Source organism: Rhincodon typus, chromosome 42 (genome assembly GCF_021869965.1).
Source record: "Rhincodon typus isolate 14 chromosome 42, sRhiTyp1.1, whole genome shotgun sequence".
NCBI classification, from domain to species: domain Eukaryota; kingdom Metazoa; phylum Chordata; class Chondrichthyes; order Orectolobiformes; family Rhincodontidae; genus Rhincodon; species Rhincodon typus.
This window is the reverse complement of record NC_063373.1, coordinates 8,438,701-8,458,431: the sequence shown is the minus strand read 5'-3', so window position 1 is coordinate 8,458,431 and position 19,731 is coordinate 8,438,701. Positions and strand designations below refer to the sequence as shown.

The following is a 19,731-nucleotide window of genomic DNA, read 5'->3' as shown; positions in this document are numbered from 1 at the left end:
ACTCTACAGAGGCTGGTATCCCGTTACCAAGTCACCCTTTATTTACATGTGGAGAATCCCTTGACACTGATCCAGCTCCCTCAGAGCCGGCTCTGAGTGAAGAGAACCTCTGACACTTTCGTTTATATCTGTCAGCCAGGGCTCCCTGATCAGAACAGGTAAGGAGCCCCAATCTGGGAACTCATATTCTATGACATCCACTTGGCTGATCTTGTTACAGTTACCACATATCACATAGCCCTCACACTGCTAAAGACCATGAGTGTTCAAGCAGCTGAGTTGGCAGCAGTGGCATATGTATAGTGAGTCACCCAGACAAATATCACCCAGGATTGACTATCTATTCAGACAGTATGTATGTGTGCAACAGTTTGATGGAATACCTACCCATGCGGGAGGCGAGAGGTCTGTATCAGCTGATGGAAAGGCCCTACCATCTGCCCCCCCACCCCTTGCTGTGATACATTTTTGAAAAGGAAAAAGGGAGGGAAGAGGGTGTGATGAAAGTTAAGGCTCATTTGAAGTTATCACCAGAGGGAAAAAGTCCGAAGTCTCAAAAAGATACAGGAGAATAGGTCTTAGTTTCGACTAAATAGGAAATGTCTGGTTCAGTTTCATTCAGTTGCCAGGGAGAGGGATTCAGTTGGGAGTGAGGGAATAAAAGCAATGGCTTCAGTCTTCCCGATATTTAATTGGAGGAGATTTTACACATCCAGCACTGGATATCAGAGAAATAGTCTGATCATTGAACAACAGGATGAAAGAATCACTGGTGAGGTAGAGGTGGGAGCTAGTTCAATGCACGTGAGAACAGTGTTTTCAGATGATGTTGTTGTGGGGACATGTTCATAAGAAATAAAGGGAGGCCCAGGCTGGATCTTTTGGGGACACCATGGGGGAACTGTAGGAGTGGGAAGGATAGACATTGCCAGTGAGATGCTGATCAAATAGAGAAGAGTGGAACCAGGAGACAGCAACCCCACCCAGCTGGACAACCAGAGGGGTGTTGGAGTAGAATGATGTAGTCATCCTTGTCCACGGTTACAGACATGTCAACAAAGGCAAGAACAGACACCCAGTCACATAGGATGTGGCTTTAATAAGAGTAGTTTCAATTGTACAGTACAGAAACCCTGATTGGAGCGCTATAAACCTGGAGTTCAGGGAAATATATGCACAGACCTGGGACATGGCGAAATGTTCAAGACCTTTAGAGAGGAAAGGGACGTTGGAGTTAGAGCAGTAGTTTGCAGTGACAGTGCGGTTCAAGGTTTGTTTATGGAGAAGGTGACGGCGACAGATTTAGAGGACAGTATGACAACACCTAAAGAGACAGAATTGTCAACAATCTCAGTGAATATGGACGAGTCATGTGATAAACAGTTTATTGAAAATAGGGTTGATGGATCAGGAGGTGGTTCTCACGCCATATGGGGTCTGACAGGGTTTGAGGGCAGATGGGAGAGAAACTGAAGAAAGGCGTCAGTTCAGAGCTCAGGAACTTCAGGGACAGTTTGGCCCAGTGAGCTAGAGGGAAGGAAGCAGTGAAGGCTGCTGATCTGATTATCTCAACCTCAGTGACAAAGGAGAGGGAGAGCCCTTCACAAGGAAGTAACTTGTCATAGAATCACAGAATCCCTACAGTGTGGAAACAGGCGCTTCGGCCCAACAAGTCCACACCGACCCTCAGAGCATCCCACTGTAACCCACCTAATCTACACATCTCTGAACGCTATGGACAATTTAGGATGGCCAATCCACCTAGCATCTTTGGACTGTGGAAGGAAACCGGAGCACCTGGAGGAAACCCACGCAGACACGGGGAGAATGTCCAAACTCCACACAGTCACCCAAAAGGTGGAATCGAACCCGGGTTCCTGGTGCTATGAGGCAGCAGTGCTAATCATTGAGCCACCGCACTTGTGTTGGAGACATTAAAAAAAATCAGCACGCCGTCTGTTTCAAAGAAAGCTGGTTTGATTTATTCAGAATTCTTAACACCTGTATCACTTAACACCAGCAGAATCAGTCCTGGGTGTGTTTTAACAGCAAAATCCAGTCACTATCATCACTTGTGAACTCGCTGGTGCTTCAGCAGGTGGGATGACTGACTGAATCCTTTCCCACACTCAGAGCAGATGAACGGCCGTTCCCCTGTGTGCAGTCGCCGGTGTTTCAAAAGGTCAGATGACTGAGTGAATCCACTCCCACACGCAGAGCAGGTGAATGGCCTCTCCCCGGTGTGAATTCGCTGGTGGACAGTGAGCTGAGACGAGTGCTTGAACCCTGCCCCGCAGTGAGAGCACCTGAACGGTCTCTCGTCAGTGTGAACACGTTGATGTTCTATTAGGTTCCAGGAACTTTTAAAGCATTTCCCGCAGGTCGAACACTTAAAAGGTCGCTCAACAGTGTGAACTCGCTGGTGTGCCATCAAGTTCCCAGAACTTTTAAAGCACTTCCCGCAGTCTGAACATTTAAAAGGTCTTTCGTCAGTGTGAACCCGCTGATGGGACATCAATTCACCGGAGCTTCTGAAGCACTTCCCACAGTCTGTACAATTAAAGGGTCTCTCGTCGCTGTGAACGCGCTGATGAGTCATCAATTCCCCAGAACTTTTAAAGCACTTCCCACATTTCGGACATTTAAAAGGTCTCTCCTCAGAGTGAACCTGCTGGTGTTCCTGCAGGGTTGATAACTGGGTGAATCCTTTCCCACACTCAGAGCAGATAAACGGCCTCTCCCCGGTGTGAATTCGCCGATGCCTTTCCAGTTCAGATGGGCATCTAAACCCCTTCCCACAGTCGCCACATTTCCGCGGTTTCTCCTCACTGTGAGTTTGCTTGTGTCTCGAGAGGCCGGATGATCGGTTGAAACCCCGTCCACACTCGGAACATGTGTACGGTTTCTCTCCACCGTGAACAGCGCTGTCCCCTTCCATGTTATAATTCCGATGAAATTCAGGTTATGATATATGGGACGACTCCTTCAGGTCCTGACGTGATGTCTGGTTTCAATATCCTGACTGCAAATCCCCCCTTTTAGACAGGCTAGCTCATCGAGTGAAAAGAGCAGAAAGTGAGAGAGAGATGCACAAAAACACAGAGGAAGTGGCTGTGAAATGCATTGACTAATTCTGTTAATTTGTGTCATCACAAGGAAAACCTGAGGTGATGGAATTCAGAAAGCAGGATTTTTCTCCCTTTTCTTTCTTTCTGGCTCTACCTCATCAAAAGACCCTGGTTGTGAAAGGCCAGAGAACAGGCTGGATGGACAACTTGTCTCCGTTCAGAACAATGGGCAGCAAGCGCTTCACAGTCATTCCAAACATTGCCCCCAACAAAGATGGCAGCTACGCACACGTCCCGCTGTCCAGTGCCCCCAAGGAAGATGGCAGCACCCTCCCCGCGGCCAGTAAATGGGAGGAAGTCTGGAGCCTTTTTTACCGTTTGGTGCAAAGGAGGGAGGGGGGGGGTTCTTATTCAGGGTTTGAGGCTGACAGAAGGTTTTTTTTTTGCCTACTACTCTCCGCGTACCTGCTGCCTGTCTACCGCCTTTTCGCTGAGCCTCACCTTTTCTGATCCAAGAAACAAGAGACTGGCTACCGTCAGCCTGGAGGAAAATGGTAGCTGCGCATGTGCTCTACCGACCGGCGCCGCGCACCGCTACTGCGCATGCCCACATTCGCGACGACGCGCCGGCTGATTGACGGCCGCTCCTAGCCAATAGGAGGAGGGCGGCCCGGTTGGAGAAGCAAGCTGAGCGGCTGGTCCTCCAACCAATGGGAGTGAATGAAGAGTGGGTCTGAGCCCGGAGCCACCTCCTTGGCTGAGAGTCTGATTCATCTGGTAGTCATTGCGTTGAAGATCCTTGAAACTGGAGATGTACAATCATCTCCTCATCTTCACCCTTCAGTTTCTCCCCAGTCTTTTAAAGCTGGCTTCTGTAGGCAACAACCATCCTGACAATCGCCAATGTGGTATACTGCATGCGCTGTTCCCGGTGTGGCTACCTCTACATCGGGGAAACCAAGCGGAGGCTCGGGGACCGCTTTGCAGAACACCTACGCTCGGTTCGCACTAAACAACTGCGCCTCCCAGTCGCGAACCATTTCAACTCCCCCTCCCATTCCTCAGACGACATGTCCATCCTGGGCCTCCTGCAGTGCCACAACGATGCCACCCGAAGGTTGCAGGAACAGCAACTCATATTCCACTTGGGAACCCTGCAGCCCAATGGTATCAATGTGGATTTCACAAGCTTCAAAATTTCCCCTACCCCTACCGCATCCCAAAAGCAGTCCAGCTCGTCCCTGCCTCCCTAACCTGTTCTTCCTCCCACCTATCCCCTCTTCCCACCTCAAGCTGCACCCCCATCTCCTACCGACTAACCTCATCCTGTCCCCCGACCTGTCCGTCCTCCCTGGACTGACCTATCCCCTCCCTAACTCCCCACCTACACTCACCTTTACTGGCCCCATCCCCGCCTCTTTGACCTGTTTGTTTCCTCTCCACCTATCCTCTCCTCTATCCATCTTCTATCCGCCTCCCACTCTCTCCCTATTTATTTCAGAACCCCCTTCCCCTCCCCCATTTCTGATGAAGGGTCTAGGCCCGAAACGTCAGCCTTTCTGCTCCTATGATGCTGCTTGGCCTGCTGTGTTCATCCAGCCCTGCACCTTGTTGTCTCGGATTCTCCAGCATCTGCAGTTCCGACTATTCTGACAATCCAACTCATTTCTCCCTGGGTGGGGAAATAGTCCTGCAAATACTTGAACCCTGCTTTTTAAAAATCACTGCTTCGCCCTCTCGGCTCTGTTTCTCCAGGCCCACCACTGAACTGAAAGCCCTTGTCCCTGATACCGTTTTGGGAAATTGTCCCTACATCCTCTCCAAGGCCTTGACATCATTCCTAAAGTCTGGGGCACAGAAATCTGCATAATATTTCAGCTAAGGATTAGTCATTGATTTATAAAGATTCACTGTGTCTTCCTTGCTTTTGAACTTAATGCCTCCATTAATAAAGTGGAGGATCCTATGCTTATTTTTTCAAACAACTTGATCAACTTGTCATATCACTTTCAAGGGCTGTGTCCATGCATTTGTGGGTCACTGTTCAAAATTATTCCATTTAGCTTAACTTACCTCTTCACATCCCTCTTTTGAAAATCCATTATTATCTGTGAATCCTCAAGTGTGGCAATAAAGAGCCCTAGCAAAACTGGAATTAATCGGCATCATGGGGCAAGCTGGTTGGAGTCATATCTACCACACAGGAAGATGATTGTGGTTGTTGAAGGTCAGGCATCTTAGATCCAGGATATCCCTGCAGGATTTCCTCAGAGTAAGGTCCTAGGCACAACCATCTTCAGCTACTTCAATGACCTTCCCTCCATCATACAATTGGAGGTGGGGATGTTCGCTGATGTTTACACACTGCTCAGCACCATTCACAACTCCTCAGATACTGAAGCAGTCCATGTTCAAATCCGACAATGTCCAGGCTTTGGCTGACAAGTGGCAAGTATCATTCGTGGCATATAAATGCCAGGCGATGACTGTCACCAATAAGAAACTATCTAACCACTGCCCCTTGACATTCAATAGTGTTACCATCACTGAAACCCCCAACATCAACATCCCGATGGGTTACCATTGACTAGAAACTCAGCGGACTTGCCACAGAAACACAGTGGCTACAAGAGCAGGCCAGAGGTTAGGAATACAGTGGCAAGGAGTATGACAGAATACTCCCCATTTGACGGATGGGTGTAGCTCCGACAACACTCAAGAAGCTTGACATGATCCAGGACAAAGCAGCACACTTGATTGGCACTACATCGACAAGTATCCAACCCCTCCACCACCAACATTCAGTAGCAACAGGATTGCACTGCAGAAATTCAAAGATCATTAGACAGCATCTTCCAACCTCATGACTTCCATTTGGAAGGGTATAAGTAGCAGATACATGGATGCATCACCACCTTAAAGTTCCCCTACCAAGCCCCTTACCTTCTTGACTTCAAAGTGTATGGCTATTCCTTCAGTGTGGCTGGGTCAAAATCCTGAAATTCTCTTCCTAAGGATATTGTGGGTCAAACTACAGCATGCGGACTGCAGTGGTTCAAGAGGCAGCTCACTGCCACCTTCTCAAGCACAATTAGGGACGAACAATAAATGCTGGCCAGCCAGTGGACACTCACATCCCGCGAGTGAATTTTTATTTTAAAAGAATCACTGTGATGTTTTGAGGGTGAGAAAGGTGCGAAATGATCACAAAAACTTTCTTTAGAACTGATTTAATTATGCAACTTTTTCCTCCAATGATTAAAACTGAGATTGATACTCACTGAAAACCATTTACTGCAGAAACCACTTCAACTAGGAATCAAAGATAAACATAAAATAAAAAGAGGATCAGGAGTTTGCCATTTAGCCCTTCGAGCCTGCTAATGAGCATGGCTAATCATCCAACCGAGTATCCTGCTCCTCCTTCCCAGAAGAAAGAGGAAAAGATCCCGGACTCCAGTTCTTCAAGGTTAACTACAGAACCGACAGCTTAATCAGCTCCACTCTGAGTTCAGAAGACCCCAGCAATTACAAATACTGTCCACAGGGGTGTCCTTCTGGTACCGAGTGACCAACAGTGGTGCTTTAACCAACACCACCAAAGGAACTGATTTTATCAGTCACCCACCTGATCGCGGTTTGTGGAATTTTGCTGTGAACAAACTGACATTGTATAACAGTAACAGTTTGTATTTAAACAATGCGCTGAATGCAATAAAAAGTTGCAAGGTGTTCCAGAGAAGTCTCATGAAGAAGCAATGTGACAGAGTCTAATAGGGCATCATTAGGAAAGATGCGTCACTGGAAAGCCCAGTTTTTAACAAGCATCTTTACTTAGAGATGGAGAGAATCAGGAATGAAACATCAGAGCTTTATGCTCAGGCACAGCCACCAATGATGCAGTGATTAAAAACAAGGAAACTTAAGATGGCAGAATGAGAAAAGGACAGATATCTCAGACGGTTGTATGACTGGAGATTACAAAGACAGGCAAGGACAAGGCCACAGTGGAATTTGAAAACAAGGATGCAAGTTTTAAAATTTGAGACTGCCTATGTCCTGGATACAGCTAGTGTGGCCAAATGAGTGGACAGGATTTGGCACAAGAAAGCACACAGACAACAAAGTTTTGGATGATTTTATGTTTGTGAATGTGAGGCTGGTCAGGGGGGTGTTGGAATTGTTAAGTCTAAAGTTAACACAGGCATGCCTGAGGGTTTCCACAGTAGATGGGATGGAAATGGGTGATGTTCTGGAGATTGAAATAGCTGGTATTAGTGATTGAGAGACAGTGTGGTCAGAAACACATCTTGGCGTCACATATGCCACAGAGATTGTGCGCTGTGTGGTTCGGCCTCAGTCAGATCCCCAGGGGAGTGGCAGACCCGGAATTGAATATGCAGCGGCAAACAAAAACAATGGCTTTGATCACCCCAATTTGTAAATGGAGCAAATTTCTGCTCAAGCAGCAGTGGATGTGGGATTATCAGGTTGATAATTTACTAACAGTTGGGGAATGGAGAGGGATGGTGGTGAAGTAAAACTGGGCATTGTCAGTGTGCATGGGAAAAGTAACACAGTGCTTTTGGACAATGTCACCTAGTGCAGCATGTAAATGAGAAACAGAAGGAGTGGAGGATAGATCCTCCACTATTTAAGCTCACCAACCCAAAAAAAATCATCCAGTTATCCCTACTCTCTGCTTCTTGTTATTAAACCAATCAAGTTTCCATTTTAATGTTAATCTCGACAACACACAATCTCATTGTTTTGTCATCATCTTGAAAGTAAAGGTAAAGTCGCTATAGTCTCCAGGTTCACTTTGCAGAGGACAAACTATCATTTCACTTGCACTTTTCCTTTAAAATTTGCATAAATTCTTACTGCTTTTATATTTCTAGCTAGGATTTTCTTGTACTTTTATTTCTCCAATATTTTCTATTTTCATGGAATCATAACAGCACAGAAACAGATGCAGGTCCTCCTTGACCAGGCTGACCAAGTTTCCCAAACTAAACTAGTCCCACTTGCCTGCGTTTTGCCCATATCTTTTTAAACCTTTCCTAATTATGTAACTATTCAAATGTCTTTTAAGTGTTGTACCTGCATCCAGCACCTCCTCTGGCAGAACTGTCCTGTGTGGATAAAATTACTCCTCAGGTTCGTTTTAAATCTTTCTCCTCTCACCTTAAAAATATACCACCCAAGTTTTCAATTCCCCCCACTCTTGGGAAAAGACCTTTGCTATTCCCTTATCTATGCCCCTCATGAGTTTATAAAACTCCATATGGTCATCTTTCAACCTCATACGCTCCAGTAAATAGAGTTTTAGCATTTCCAGCCTCTCCTTGTAACTCAAACCCTCCATTCCCAGCAACAACCTGGTAAATATTTTCTGAACCCATTCCAATTTAATATTATCCTTTTTGTTGTGCTTTGCTGGCTTTACCTTCTAACTAACTTTGCAGAATTGTATAGTTTTCTTTCCTTTTGATATTACCATGAACTTTCTTAGTTCACCACAGAGGGTAAATTCTTCTCTGAGAGGATTTCTTTCTCACTAGAATGTAACACGGTTGAATGTTATGAAACATTTCCTGAATGTCTGCCATTGCAACTCAACCAACCTACCATAATTTCATTTCCATTTCTGTTCGCACCCCCTTGTTATAACAAGTTTTGAATCGCTAGTGCGAGACCAAGCTTCTCTCCTTCACAGGGAATGGGAAATTCAATTTTGTTTCGATCATTTCTACCAATAGGATGCACGATTACGAAGTCATTGATTCAGTTCAGTCTTGGATGTGATTAAACAGCAAGATCCAATCTGTGTCGTTATTTGTGAACTTGCTGGTGTCTCAGCAGGTGGGATGACCGCGTGTATCCCTTCCCACATTCAAAGCAGATGAACGGCCTCTCCCCAGTGTGAACACGGTGGTGCGACTGAAGGGTGGCTAACTCAGTAAATCCTTTTCCACACTCTGGGCAGGTGAACGGTTTCTCCCCAGTGTGAACTCGCTGGTGTGTCAACAGGTTGGATGAGCGTCTGAATCCCTTCCCACACTCGGAGCACGTGAACAGTTTCTCTCCCACGTGAACGTGCTGGTGCCTCAGCAGGACTGCTAACTCGGGGAATCCCTTTCCGCACTCCGGGCAGGTGAACTGCTTCTCCCGAGCGTGAAATTGCTGATGTTTCAGCAGGTTCGACGGCCGAGTGAACGCCCTCCCGCACTCGGAGCAGGCGAACGTTTCCCCGGTGTGAACGCGCTGGTGGACGGCGAGGTGAGAGGATCGCCTGAACCCAGACCCGCACCGGGAGCATCTGAACGGTCTCTCGTCCGAGTGAACACGTTGGTGGCGTATCAGGTCTCCAGAGCATTTGAAGCACTTGCTGCAGTCCAGGCAATTGAAAGGTCTCTCATCAGTGTGAACTCGCTGGTGTTTCAGCAGGTCAGAGGACCGAGCAAATCCCTTATCGCATACGGAGCACATGAATGGCCTCTCCCCTGTGTGAGTCCGTCGATGAGTTTCCAGCTGGGACGGATATCGGAATCCCTCTTCACAGTCCCCACACTTCCATCGTTTCTCCCCGTTGCGACTGCATTTGTGTTTTGAGAGGCCAGACGATCGGCTGAAGCCTCGTCTGCACACAGAACACGTGTACGGTTTCTCCCCACTGTGAGCACTGGTTTTAACGTCCATGTTCATCATCTGAAGATATTCGGGGTTCCAGCAAATCAGATCCTGCTGCGATGTTTGGCTTGAGTTTCCTGACTGCAAGTAATCTGTCTTTTTCCAATAGAAAACAGAAAAAAAAAGGGAGTGAAAAAGAACGCCCCCAAAAAAAACCCAGGAAGTCAGTTCAGAGAGACAGAGAGCAGGGCAGGGGGGAGGGAGACAGAACCACAGAAGATGAAAGAGGGGAATTTTTATCTGTATGCAACCACTTAGACAGACTCTCCCAAGCCTTCTACCTGCACCGTATAGAAGGATCTGGGTAGCTGGTGTACGTGAACAGCAGCACTTCCAAATTGCCCTCCAAGTCACAATGTCCTGACCTGGATGTCAGGGACCCAGCAGAGAGCTCACACTTGTTGCTAATGTGCACGGATCTCTGACGGTGAGAGAGCAGTTTGCAACGTAAAGAGACTTCGGCCTCGTCAAGACAAGCACTGAGTGGAAAAAGCAGAAAGTGTATGCTGCCCTTCAACAAAAAAAACTCTCCCGCTGACATAGTCATCAGAAGTAAGCCAGACTGAGACACAGCCGAGCACACAGAATCCACACAGTGGGGAAACACGCCCTTCGGCCCAACAAGTCCACACTGACCTTCACAGCATCCCACCCAGACCCATTCCCCAAACCCACCTAATCTACACATCCATGAACGCTATGGGCAATTTAGCGTGGCCAATCCACCTAGCCTGCACATCTTTGGACTGTAGGAAGAAACCGGAATACCCGGAGGAAACCCACGCAGACACAGGGAGAACATGCAAACACAGACAGTTGCCCAAGGGGGAATCGAAGCCAGGCTCCTGGCGCTGTGAGGAAGCAGTGCTAACCACTGAGCCGCCACGCCGCCCCAAACAGTTGGGAGGAGGAATCTGGTGGCAACAGGGGAAATCACTGCAGAGGAGAAAGAGATGCTTTTTTTTCTGGTTCACAGCTTCTAAGGTTTTGTAACAGAAGCCCATGATTGGGGCCCCGCACAAAAGAGTGACGTTACATTCCACCCACAAGTTCACTAGTTGGTGACAGCTACTAATCTGACTCAACATTATAGATTATTTCAGATTGACAGTAAATAGGGGAAATATGCACAGGCCAAGTACGAGTTTTTTTAAAAAATAAATCTAACTAAGTACATAAGATAGAGAAGCAGAGCCAGGTGGCGTGTTGTACCTGTATGATGTGAGAGCTGGCGAACCTCATGGAGGTTCATACCGACCACATCTGTAGCAAGTGTTGGTTGCTTGAGGAACTCTGGCTCACAGGTCGCTGAGCTGAGCTTTGAGCTTCAAGTGCTGCGACATGTCAGGGAGGGGGAATAGTTACTTGGATGCTGTGTTTCAGGAGGCAGTCAGATTAACTAGCTTGAATTCGGGTCAGTGGTTGGGAACAGGAGAACGTGACTATGAGCGAGGCAGGTAGAGGGATCCAGGGGCTAGTGCCGAAGGAGCCTCAGCCCTTGAGCTTGTCTAACGGGTTTCAGATTCTTGCTCCTGTGTGGATGAGAGTGGGGGCAGTAGGAAGGATGAGCAAACTGATCACAGCACTGCGGTAAAGGGAGTCATTCAAGGGGTTGATGGTGGATAGACAACGGCAGACATTTAAAGGATACGTGGATGAACTTCAATAATTGTACATCCCTGTCTGGCGTTACAGTAAAACAGGGAAGGTGGCTCAACCATGGCTAACAAGGGAAATCAGTGCTCATATTAAAGCCAAAGAGGAGGTATATGAATTGGCCAGGAAAAGCAGCAAATCTGAGGACTGGGAGAAATTTAAAATTCAGCAATGGAGGATAAAGGGTTTAATTCGGAAGGAGAAAATAGAATATGAGAGTACGTTTGCAGAAAACATAAAAACTGACTGCAAAAGCTTCTATAGACATGTGGAGAGAAAAAGACTGGTGAAGACAAATGTAGATCCGTTACAGTTAGAATCAGGTGAATTCATAATGGACAAGAAAGAGATGGCAGACCAGTCGAACAAATACTTTGGATCTGTCTTCATTAAGGAGGACACAAATAACCTTCCAGAAATGGCAGGGGACAGAGGGTCAAGTATGGAGGAGGAACTGAAGGAAATCCTTATTAGTCAGGAAATGGTATTGGGGAAATTGATAGGATTAAAATCCGATAAGTCCTCAGGGCCTGATGCTCTGCATCCTAGAGTACTTAAGGAAGTGTCCTTACTAATAGCGTATGCATTGGTGATCATTTTCCAGCATTCTATAGACTCTGGAAGAATTCCAATATACAGTTAATGTAACGCCACTTTTTAAAAAAGGAGGGAGACAGAAAATAGGGAATTATAGGCCAGTTAGCCTGACATCAATGTTGGGGAAAATGCTGGAGTTAATTATTAAGGATGTACTAACTCAGCATTTGGAAAGAGGTGACAGAATCAGTCCAAGTCAGCATGGGCACACTAAAGGGAAATCATGCTTGAAAAATCTTCTGGAATTATTTTTTTAAGGATATGACCAGTAGAGTGGACTCAGTTGAAACAGGAGACGTCGTGTATCTGGACTTTCAAAAGGCTTTTGACAAGGTTCCACACAAGAGATCAGTAAAGGAAATTAAAGCTCATGGTATTGGAGGTAATGTATTGATGCAGATAGAGAACTGGTTGGCAGACAGGAAGCAGGGAGGTGGAATAAATGGATCCTTTTCAGAGTGGCAGGCAGTGACAAGTGGGGTACGACAGGGTTCAATGCTGGGACCCCAGCTGTTCACAATATACATTAACAATTTGGATGAAGGAATTGAAAGCAATATCTCCAAATTTGCAGATGACACTAAGCTGGGTGGCAGTGTGTGCTGTGAGGAGGATGCTAAGAGGCCGCAGGGTGACTTGGACAGGCTGGTTGAGTGGGCAAATACAATATAATGTGGATAAATGTGAAGTTATCCACTTTGGTCACAAAAGCGGGAAGGAAGATTATTATCTGTATAGTGGCAGTTTAGGAGAAGGTAAGGGGACAATGGGACTTGGGTGTCATAGTGAAACAGTCGCTGAAGGTTGGCATATGGGTGCAGCAGGCAATGAGGAAAGCTAAAAGCATGCTGGCCTTCATAGCGAGAGGATTTGAGTATCGGAGTAGGGATGCCTTGAAGAAAGAAGTTCTGCTGAGCGAATATGAGCAGCTAGGAGCTAAATTAGAAAGTAGACCAAAAAGGTAATAATCTCTGGATTACTACCTGAGCCACGAGCTAACTGGCACAGGGTCAACAAGATTAAAGAGGTAAACACATGGCTCAAAGATCAGTGTGGGAGAAATGGGTTCAAACTCATGGGACGTTGGTGTCAGTACTGGGAAAGGAGGGAGCTGTTCTAATGAGACAGACTCCATTTGAATCATTCAGAGATAGTAGGAACTGGCGATGCTGGAGTCTGAGATAATAAGGTGTGGAGCTGGATGAACACAGCAGGCCAGGCAGCATCAGAGGAGCAGGAAAGCTGACGTTTCAGGTTGGGACCCTTCTTCAGAAATGGGGCAGGGGAAGGGGGCTCTGAAATAAATGGTGGGGGGGGCGGTGACAGCAGATAGGTAGTGGTGGGGATTGGTCAGTGGCCCGAAACGTCAGCTTTCCTGCTTCTCTGATGCTGCCTGGCCTGCTGTATTCTTCCAGCTCCACACTGTGTTATCTCCATTTGAATCATGCTGGGTTCTTGTGAATTGCATAACTAGGTCCGTAGCTAAGTCTTAAACCAAATAGTTGGGGGGGTGGGGGGGTGTGTTACAAGGAAAATAACAGAAAGAGTTAAAAATGGGGAGTGGTCAGCCAAGGTTAACGTTTCCAAAACAAGTAACAGGACAGAGTATGGAAAGGGTCAGGAATCTAACTTCAGGCACAGCAGATAAGGGGGCAACTATGAGAAGGAGGGCAGTCAACACAGGACTGAGGGGGTTGTACTTAAATGCATGCAGTATACAAAACAAGGTAAATGAGCTTGTAGAGTAGATTGAAGTTGGCATCTACAATGGTGTGGATATTACAGAGACGTGGCTGCAAGGGGATCAGGGCTTGGAACTAAATATTCAACGATACACATCCTATCAAAAGGGCAAGCAGATGGCAGGGGAGGTCGAGTTGCCTTGCTAGTACAAAATGAGTTGAAATTAAATTAAATCGATAGCAAGAAATGATACAGAGTCAGAAGGCCTAGAATCTGTGTGGGTGGGAGAAAGGAGAAATTGCCTCGATGGTAGTTGTGGAGAAGCCTCCTAGCAGTAGTCAGGATGTGGGGAACAACATAAATCAGTCGATAGAAAGGCATTTAAAGGCACAATTACGATAAACGTGGGGGACTTTGATATGCAGGTGGACTAGGAAAATCAGGTTGGTAGTGGACTTCAAGAAAAGGAATTTGTGGAACGTCTAAGAGATGGCCTTTTGGGAGCAGCTTGTGGTACAGCCCACTAGGGAACAAGCAATTCTGGATTTAGTGACATGCAATGAGGCAGACTTGATTTGGGAGCTAAAGGTAAGGGAACCCCGAGGGACCAGTGACCATAAGAGAATTCAACTTGCTGCTCGAGAGAGAGAGAAGGTTGAATCAGATGTAACGGTATTACAATCGAGTAAAAGGTAACTACAAAGACATGAAGGAGGAGCTGGCCAGGGTTGACTGGAAGGGGGACTGAACAGGAATGGCAGGAGTTTCTGAGCAGCATGGAGGAGGCCACAGCAGAAACTCATTCCAAGGAAGAAATACGCTAAGGAAAGGATGAGACAATGGCGGCTGACAAGGGAAGTTGGGGAAAGCATAAAAGCAAAAGCATACAATGTGCTAAAGATTAGTGGGAAGCCAGAGGATTGGGAAGCCTTTAAAAACCAGTAGAGGATAACTGAAAAAAAAAAGCAATAAGAGGAGGGAGGAGATAAACAAGAGAGTAAGCCAGCTTGTAATAAAAGAGAAGATTGCGAGAGTTTTTTTTAGGTAGCTAAAAGGTAAAAGAGAGGCAACAGTGAACTTTGGATGGCTGGAAAAGTAGGAATAGGGAACAAAGAAGTGGTGGAGGAACTGAATCAGTACTTTGCATCAGTTTTCACAGTGAAAGACACCAGCAGCATACCAGAACCTCAAGACAGACAGGGGAAGAGTTGAGCACGGTGGCCATCACTAAGGAAAAGGTGTTGGGAAGCTGAAAGGTCTGAAGACAGATAAATCATCTGGACTAGATGGGCTATTTCCCACAGTTCTGAAGGAAAGTAAGGAGGCATGGGATTCTCATTCATAAAGTAAGGAGGCATGGGATTCAGGGAAATTTTGATGCCTGGATAGAGAATTGGCTGCACAATAGAAGACAGAGGGTGGTAGTGGATGGAACGTATTCAGCCTGGAGCTCGGTGACCAGTGGTGTTCCACAGGAACCTGTTCTGGGACCCCTGCTCTTTGTGATCTTTCTAAATGACTTGGAGGAGGAAGTGGAAGGGTGGATTAGTAAGTTTGCCAATGACACGAAGGTTGGTGGAGTTGTGGATAGTGTGGAAGGCTGTTGTAGGTTGCAACGGAACATTGACAGGATGCAGAGCTGAGCAAAGAAGTGGCAGATGGAATTCAACAGGAAAAATGTGAAGTGATTCATTTTGGAAGGTTGAATTTGAATGCAGAATACAGGGTTAATGGCAGGATTCTTGGCAGTGTGGAGGAACAGAGGGATCTTGGGGCCCACATCCACAGATCCCTCAAAGTTGCTACCCAAGTTGATAGGGTTGTTAAGAAGGCACATGGTGTGTTGTCTTTCATCGGCAGGGGAATTGAGTTTAAGAGCCACAAGGTTATGCTGTAGCTCTATAAAACCCTGGCTAGACCACACTTGTTCAGTTCTGGTCGCCTCATTATAGGAAGGATGTGGAAGCTTTAGAGAGGGTGCAGAGGAGATTTACCCAGGATGCTATTTGGACTGGAGTGCAGGGTCTTATGAGGAAAAGTTGAGAGAGCTAGGGCTTTTATCATTGGAGCGAAGAAGGATGAGAGGTGACTTGATAGAGGTGTACAAGGTGATGAGAGGGATAGATAGAGTGGATAGCCAGAGACATTTTCCCAGGGTGGAAATGACTATTACGAGGGGTCATAATTTTAAGGTGATTGGAGGAAGGTATAGGGGAGATGTCAGAGGTAGGTTCTTTACACAGAGAGTGGGGGGTGCGTGAAATATGCTGCCGGCAGTGGTATTAGAGTCAGATACATTAGGGACATTTAAGCGACTCTTGAATAGACACATGGAGGATAGTAAAATGTCGGGTATGCAGGGTAGTTTGACCTTAGTAGGATAATACGTCGGCACAACATTGTGGGCCAAAGGGCCTGTACTGTGCTGTATTATTGTGTTTTCTATGAGATAGCGGAGGAGATTGCAGAGGCATTGGTGGTGATCTTTCAGGATCACTGGAGTCAAGGAGGGTCTGTCTGAGAGGACTTGGAAAACAGCTAATGTAACAATGCGTTTAAGAAGGGAGGGAGGCAGAAGACAGGAAACTATAGGCCGCTTGTCCTGCCCTTGGTTGTTGGTAAGAGTTTAGAGTCCATTACTAAGAATGAGATTGCCGAGTACTTGGAAGTGGCATGGTAAAGTAGGGCTGAATCAGCCCGGCTTCGTCAAGGGGAGGGCAAATCTTAGAACTGATTTTGAGGGAATGAGCAAGTTAGACAAAGGAGAGCCAGTGGACCTGATCGATTGGATTTCCAGAAGACCTTTGACAAGGTGCCGCACAGGAGGATGCTAAATAATCTAAGAGCCCACAGCGTTAGGGGTAAGGTACTGGCGTGGAAAGAGGATTGGCTGACTGGTAGAAGGCAGAGAGTAGGGATAATGGAGTCTTTTTCAGGATGGCAGCTGGCGACTTGAGAAGTTCCACAAGAGTCAGTGTTGGGACCACAACTATTCACGTTATACATTAATGATCTGGACAAAGAAACTGAGATTGCAAAGTTTTCAAATGACATAAAGATAGGTGGAGGGACAAATACTGTTGAGAAAGTGGGGAGGTGGCAGAAGGACAGAAATGCTAGGCGAGTGGGCAAAGAAGTGGCAGATGGATACAATGTAGGAAAGTACGAGATTATGCACTTTGGAAGAACAGAGCAGCAGACTACTTTCTAAATGGGGAAAGGCTTTGGAGTCTGAAACACAAAGTGACTCCGGATTCTCTCTTAGTAGGATAATACGTCGGCACAACATCGTGGGCCAAAGGGCCTGTACTGTACTGTATTATTGTGTTTTCTATGAAATAGCGGAGGAGATTGCAGAGGCATTGGTGGTGATAATATGCATACTCAGTTGGCAGTTAGGATGGCAAATGCAATGTTAGCATTCATTTCAAGAGGGCTAGAATACAGAGCAGAAATGTACGGCTGAAGCCAATACTCTGGTCAGACTGCATTTGAAACACTATGAACAGTTTTGGGCCCATATCCGAGGAAGTACATGCTGCCATCAGAATAGGTTCAGAGATTTACGAGAATGATTTGGGAAACGAAGAGCTTGTCACAGGAGGAGTTGAGGACTCTGGATGTGTGTCTGAAGAAGTTCAGGAGTATGATGGAGGATCTGATTAAAACTTACAGATACTGAGAGGCAATGGATAGAGTGGATACGGAGAAGATGTTTCCACCAGTAGGAGAGACTAGGAACCGAGCAATTAGCCTCGGAGTGAACTGAGATGAGAAAGAATTTCTTTAGCCAGAGGGTGGAATTTTACCACATAGATCCATGGAGGCCAAGTCATTGAGTGTCTTTAAGAGAGATAGATAGGTTCTTGATGAATAAGGGGATCAAAGGTTACAGGGAAAAGGCAGGAGAATAGGGTTGAGAAACATATAAGCCATGATTGAATGACAGAGCAGATCTGACAGTTCAAATTCTGCTCCTCTATCTCATAGTCTTGCATGCCAACCAGCATGTTTTAGTTATTTAATGACTGTAAGTCACTTTTGCAGCATATCTCATAATTTAATCCCCCCGAGTTGAGGTATAACTCTGGTAAACCTGCTCTGTGCTTCCCCTCAGGCCAATATAGACTTTCCTTCCTCACGAGAATTGAACATTTACTGCCGGTGTGGTGTCTAACTAGGATATAGAAGAGCCTCGTGCTTTTTCCAATCACACTCATACCTGAAATTTTTCCCACAGAAGAGCCTTTTCTCTTCCTGATAAATCGAGCCAAATGTCACAGATCTTGATATAGTTTTTTTGTTTCGACTTCCCTGCCTGCAAATCCTTCTCATTCAATATCCTGGAAAAGGTGATTACAAAAAAGAAAATCCATCATTGTCAGTCCAGGTTAGAAATTGTAAAGAGACAAATATTTCTCTAGGTTTGAGCTTGCTGTGTATAAGTATTCCCCTTCCGTCCGCCAATCAAAATACGTCCTGCTGCAACTTGCCCCCTATAAAGATGGCACCGCCCTCCATCCTCACCGGAAGGTTGCCCCCAACAAACATGGCGGCGACCAACACAGGAGCTAGTCGCCTCTTCTGAGGCCCTGAAGCAATGTCCTCGTTCGCTGCAAACGGGGGACCGAGAACATCCCGTTCGGGTCGGGGGCCTACACCGAGTCCTTACGAAGCCTCCCAGTCTGCAATTGTCTCAATTTCTCTATAGCCCCACTCCGTCACATCTCCCTCCTCCCGCACTCAGCCCAGACCTGAGTCACAGCCACAAGGCGCGTGCGCGGACGTTGGGCACGGGGATCACGTGACACAAACCTGGTCCCGCCTCTCATTCACTGCGATTGGCGGGAGGGCAGTCCCCGCCCCCGCCCCTTCTAATGGTTATCGGGTGCTGTCAATCACCGACCGGCCTGTGCGAGGTACTGGAATAGCAAGGATGATGTCTGAGATAACAAGGTGTAGAGCTGGATGAACACAGCAGGCCAAGCAGCATCAGAGGAGCAGGAAGGCTGACGTTTCAGGCCTAGACCCTTCTTCAGAAATGGGGGAGGGGGTTCTGAAATAAATAGGGAGAGAAGGGGAGGCGGATAGAAGATGGATAAAGGAGAAGATAGGTGGAGAGGAGACAGACAGGTCAAAGAGGCGGGGATGGAGCCAGTAAAGGTGAGTGTAGGTGGGGAGTTAGGGAGGAGATAGGTCAATCCAGGGAGGACGGACAGGTCAAAGGGATGGGATGAGGTTAGTAGGTAGGAGATGGGGTGGGGCTTGAGGTGGGAGGAGGGGATAGGTGGGAGGAAGGACAGGTTAGGGAGGCAGAGACAAGCTGGGCTGGTTTTGGGATGTGGTAGGGGGAGGGGAGATTTTGAAGCTTGTGAAGTCCACATTGATACCATTGGCCTGCAGGGTTCCCAAACGAAATACGAGATGCTGTTCCTGCAACCTTCAGGTGGCATCGTTGTGGCACCGCAGGAGGCCCAGGATGGACATGTCATCTGCGGAATGGGAGGGGGAGTTAAAATGGTTCGCGACTGGGAGGTGCAGTTGTTTGTTGCGAACCGAGCGTAGGTGTTCCACAAAGCGGTCCCCAAGCCTCCGTTTGGTTTCCCCGATGTAGATGAGGCCACAATGGAAACAGCGGATACAGTATACCACATTAGCAGATGTGCAGGTGAACATCTGCTGGATGTGGAAGGTCTTCTTGGGGCCTGGGATGGGGGTGAGGGGGGAGGTGTGGGGACAGGTGTAGCACTTCCTGCGGTTGCAGGGAAAAGTGCCAGGTGTGGTGGGGCTGGAGGGGAGTGTGGGACAAGGGAGTCAAGGAGAGAGTGGTCCCTCCGGAAAGCAGATAAGGGCAGGGGGGCGAAAAATGTCTTTGGTAGTGGGGTCAGATTGCAGATGGCGGAAGTGTAGGAGGATGATGTGTTGGATCCGGAGGTTGGTGGGGTGGTTCGTGAGGACGAGGGGGATTCTGTTTTGGTTGTTATTGCGGGGAGGGGATGTGAGGGATGAGTTGCGGGAAATGCGAGAGACGGTC

At 47.1% G+C, this 19,731-nt stretch overlaps 1 protein-coding gene across 1 annotated transcript; it reads right to left on the bottom strand.

The window, feature by feature from the left end:
- Positions 1–1,959: 1,959 nt before the first annotated feature.
- LOC109938407 (gastrula zinc finger protein XlCGF26.1-like) lies at positions 1,960–18,458 on the bottom strand. The gene is made up of 4 exons (XM_048619316.1): positions 18,225–18,458; positions 17,920–18,040; positions 8,920–9,857; positions 1,960–2,924 (listed from the first exon to the last, which is right to left on the bottom strand). Exons 3-4 carry the CDS (start codon positions 9,777–9,779, stop codon positions 2,069–2,071), a joined length of 1,716 nt encoding a protein of 571 aa, XP_048475273.1. The 5' UTR covers positions 9,780–9,857; positions 17,920–18,040; positions 18,225–18,458; the 3' UTR covers positions 1,960–2,068.
- Between the last annotated feature and the right edge of the window lie 1,273 nt (positions 18,459–19,731).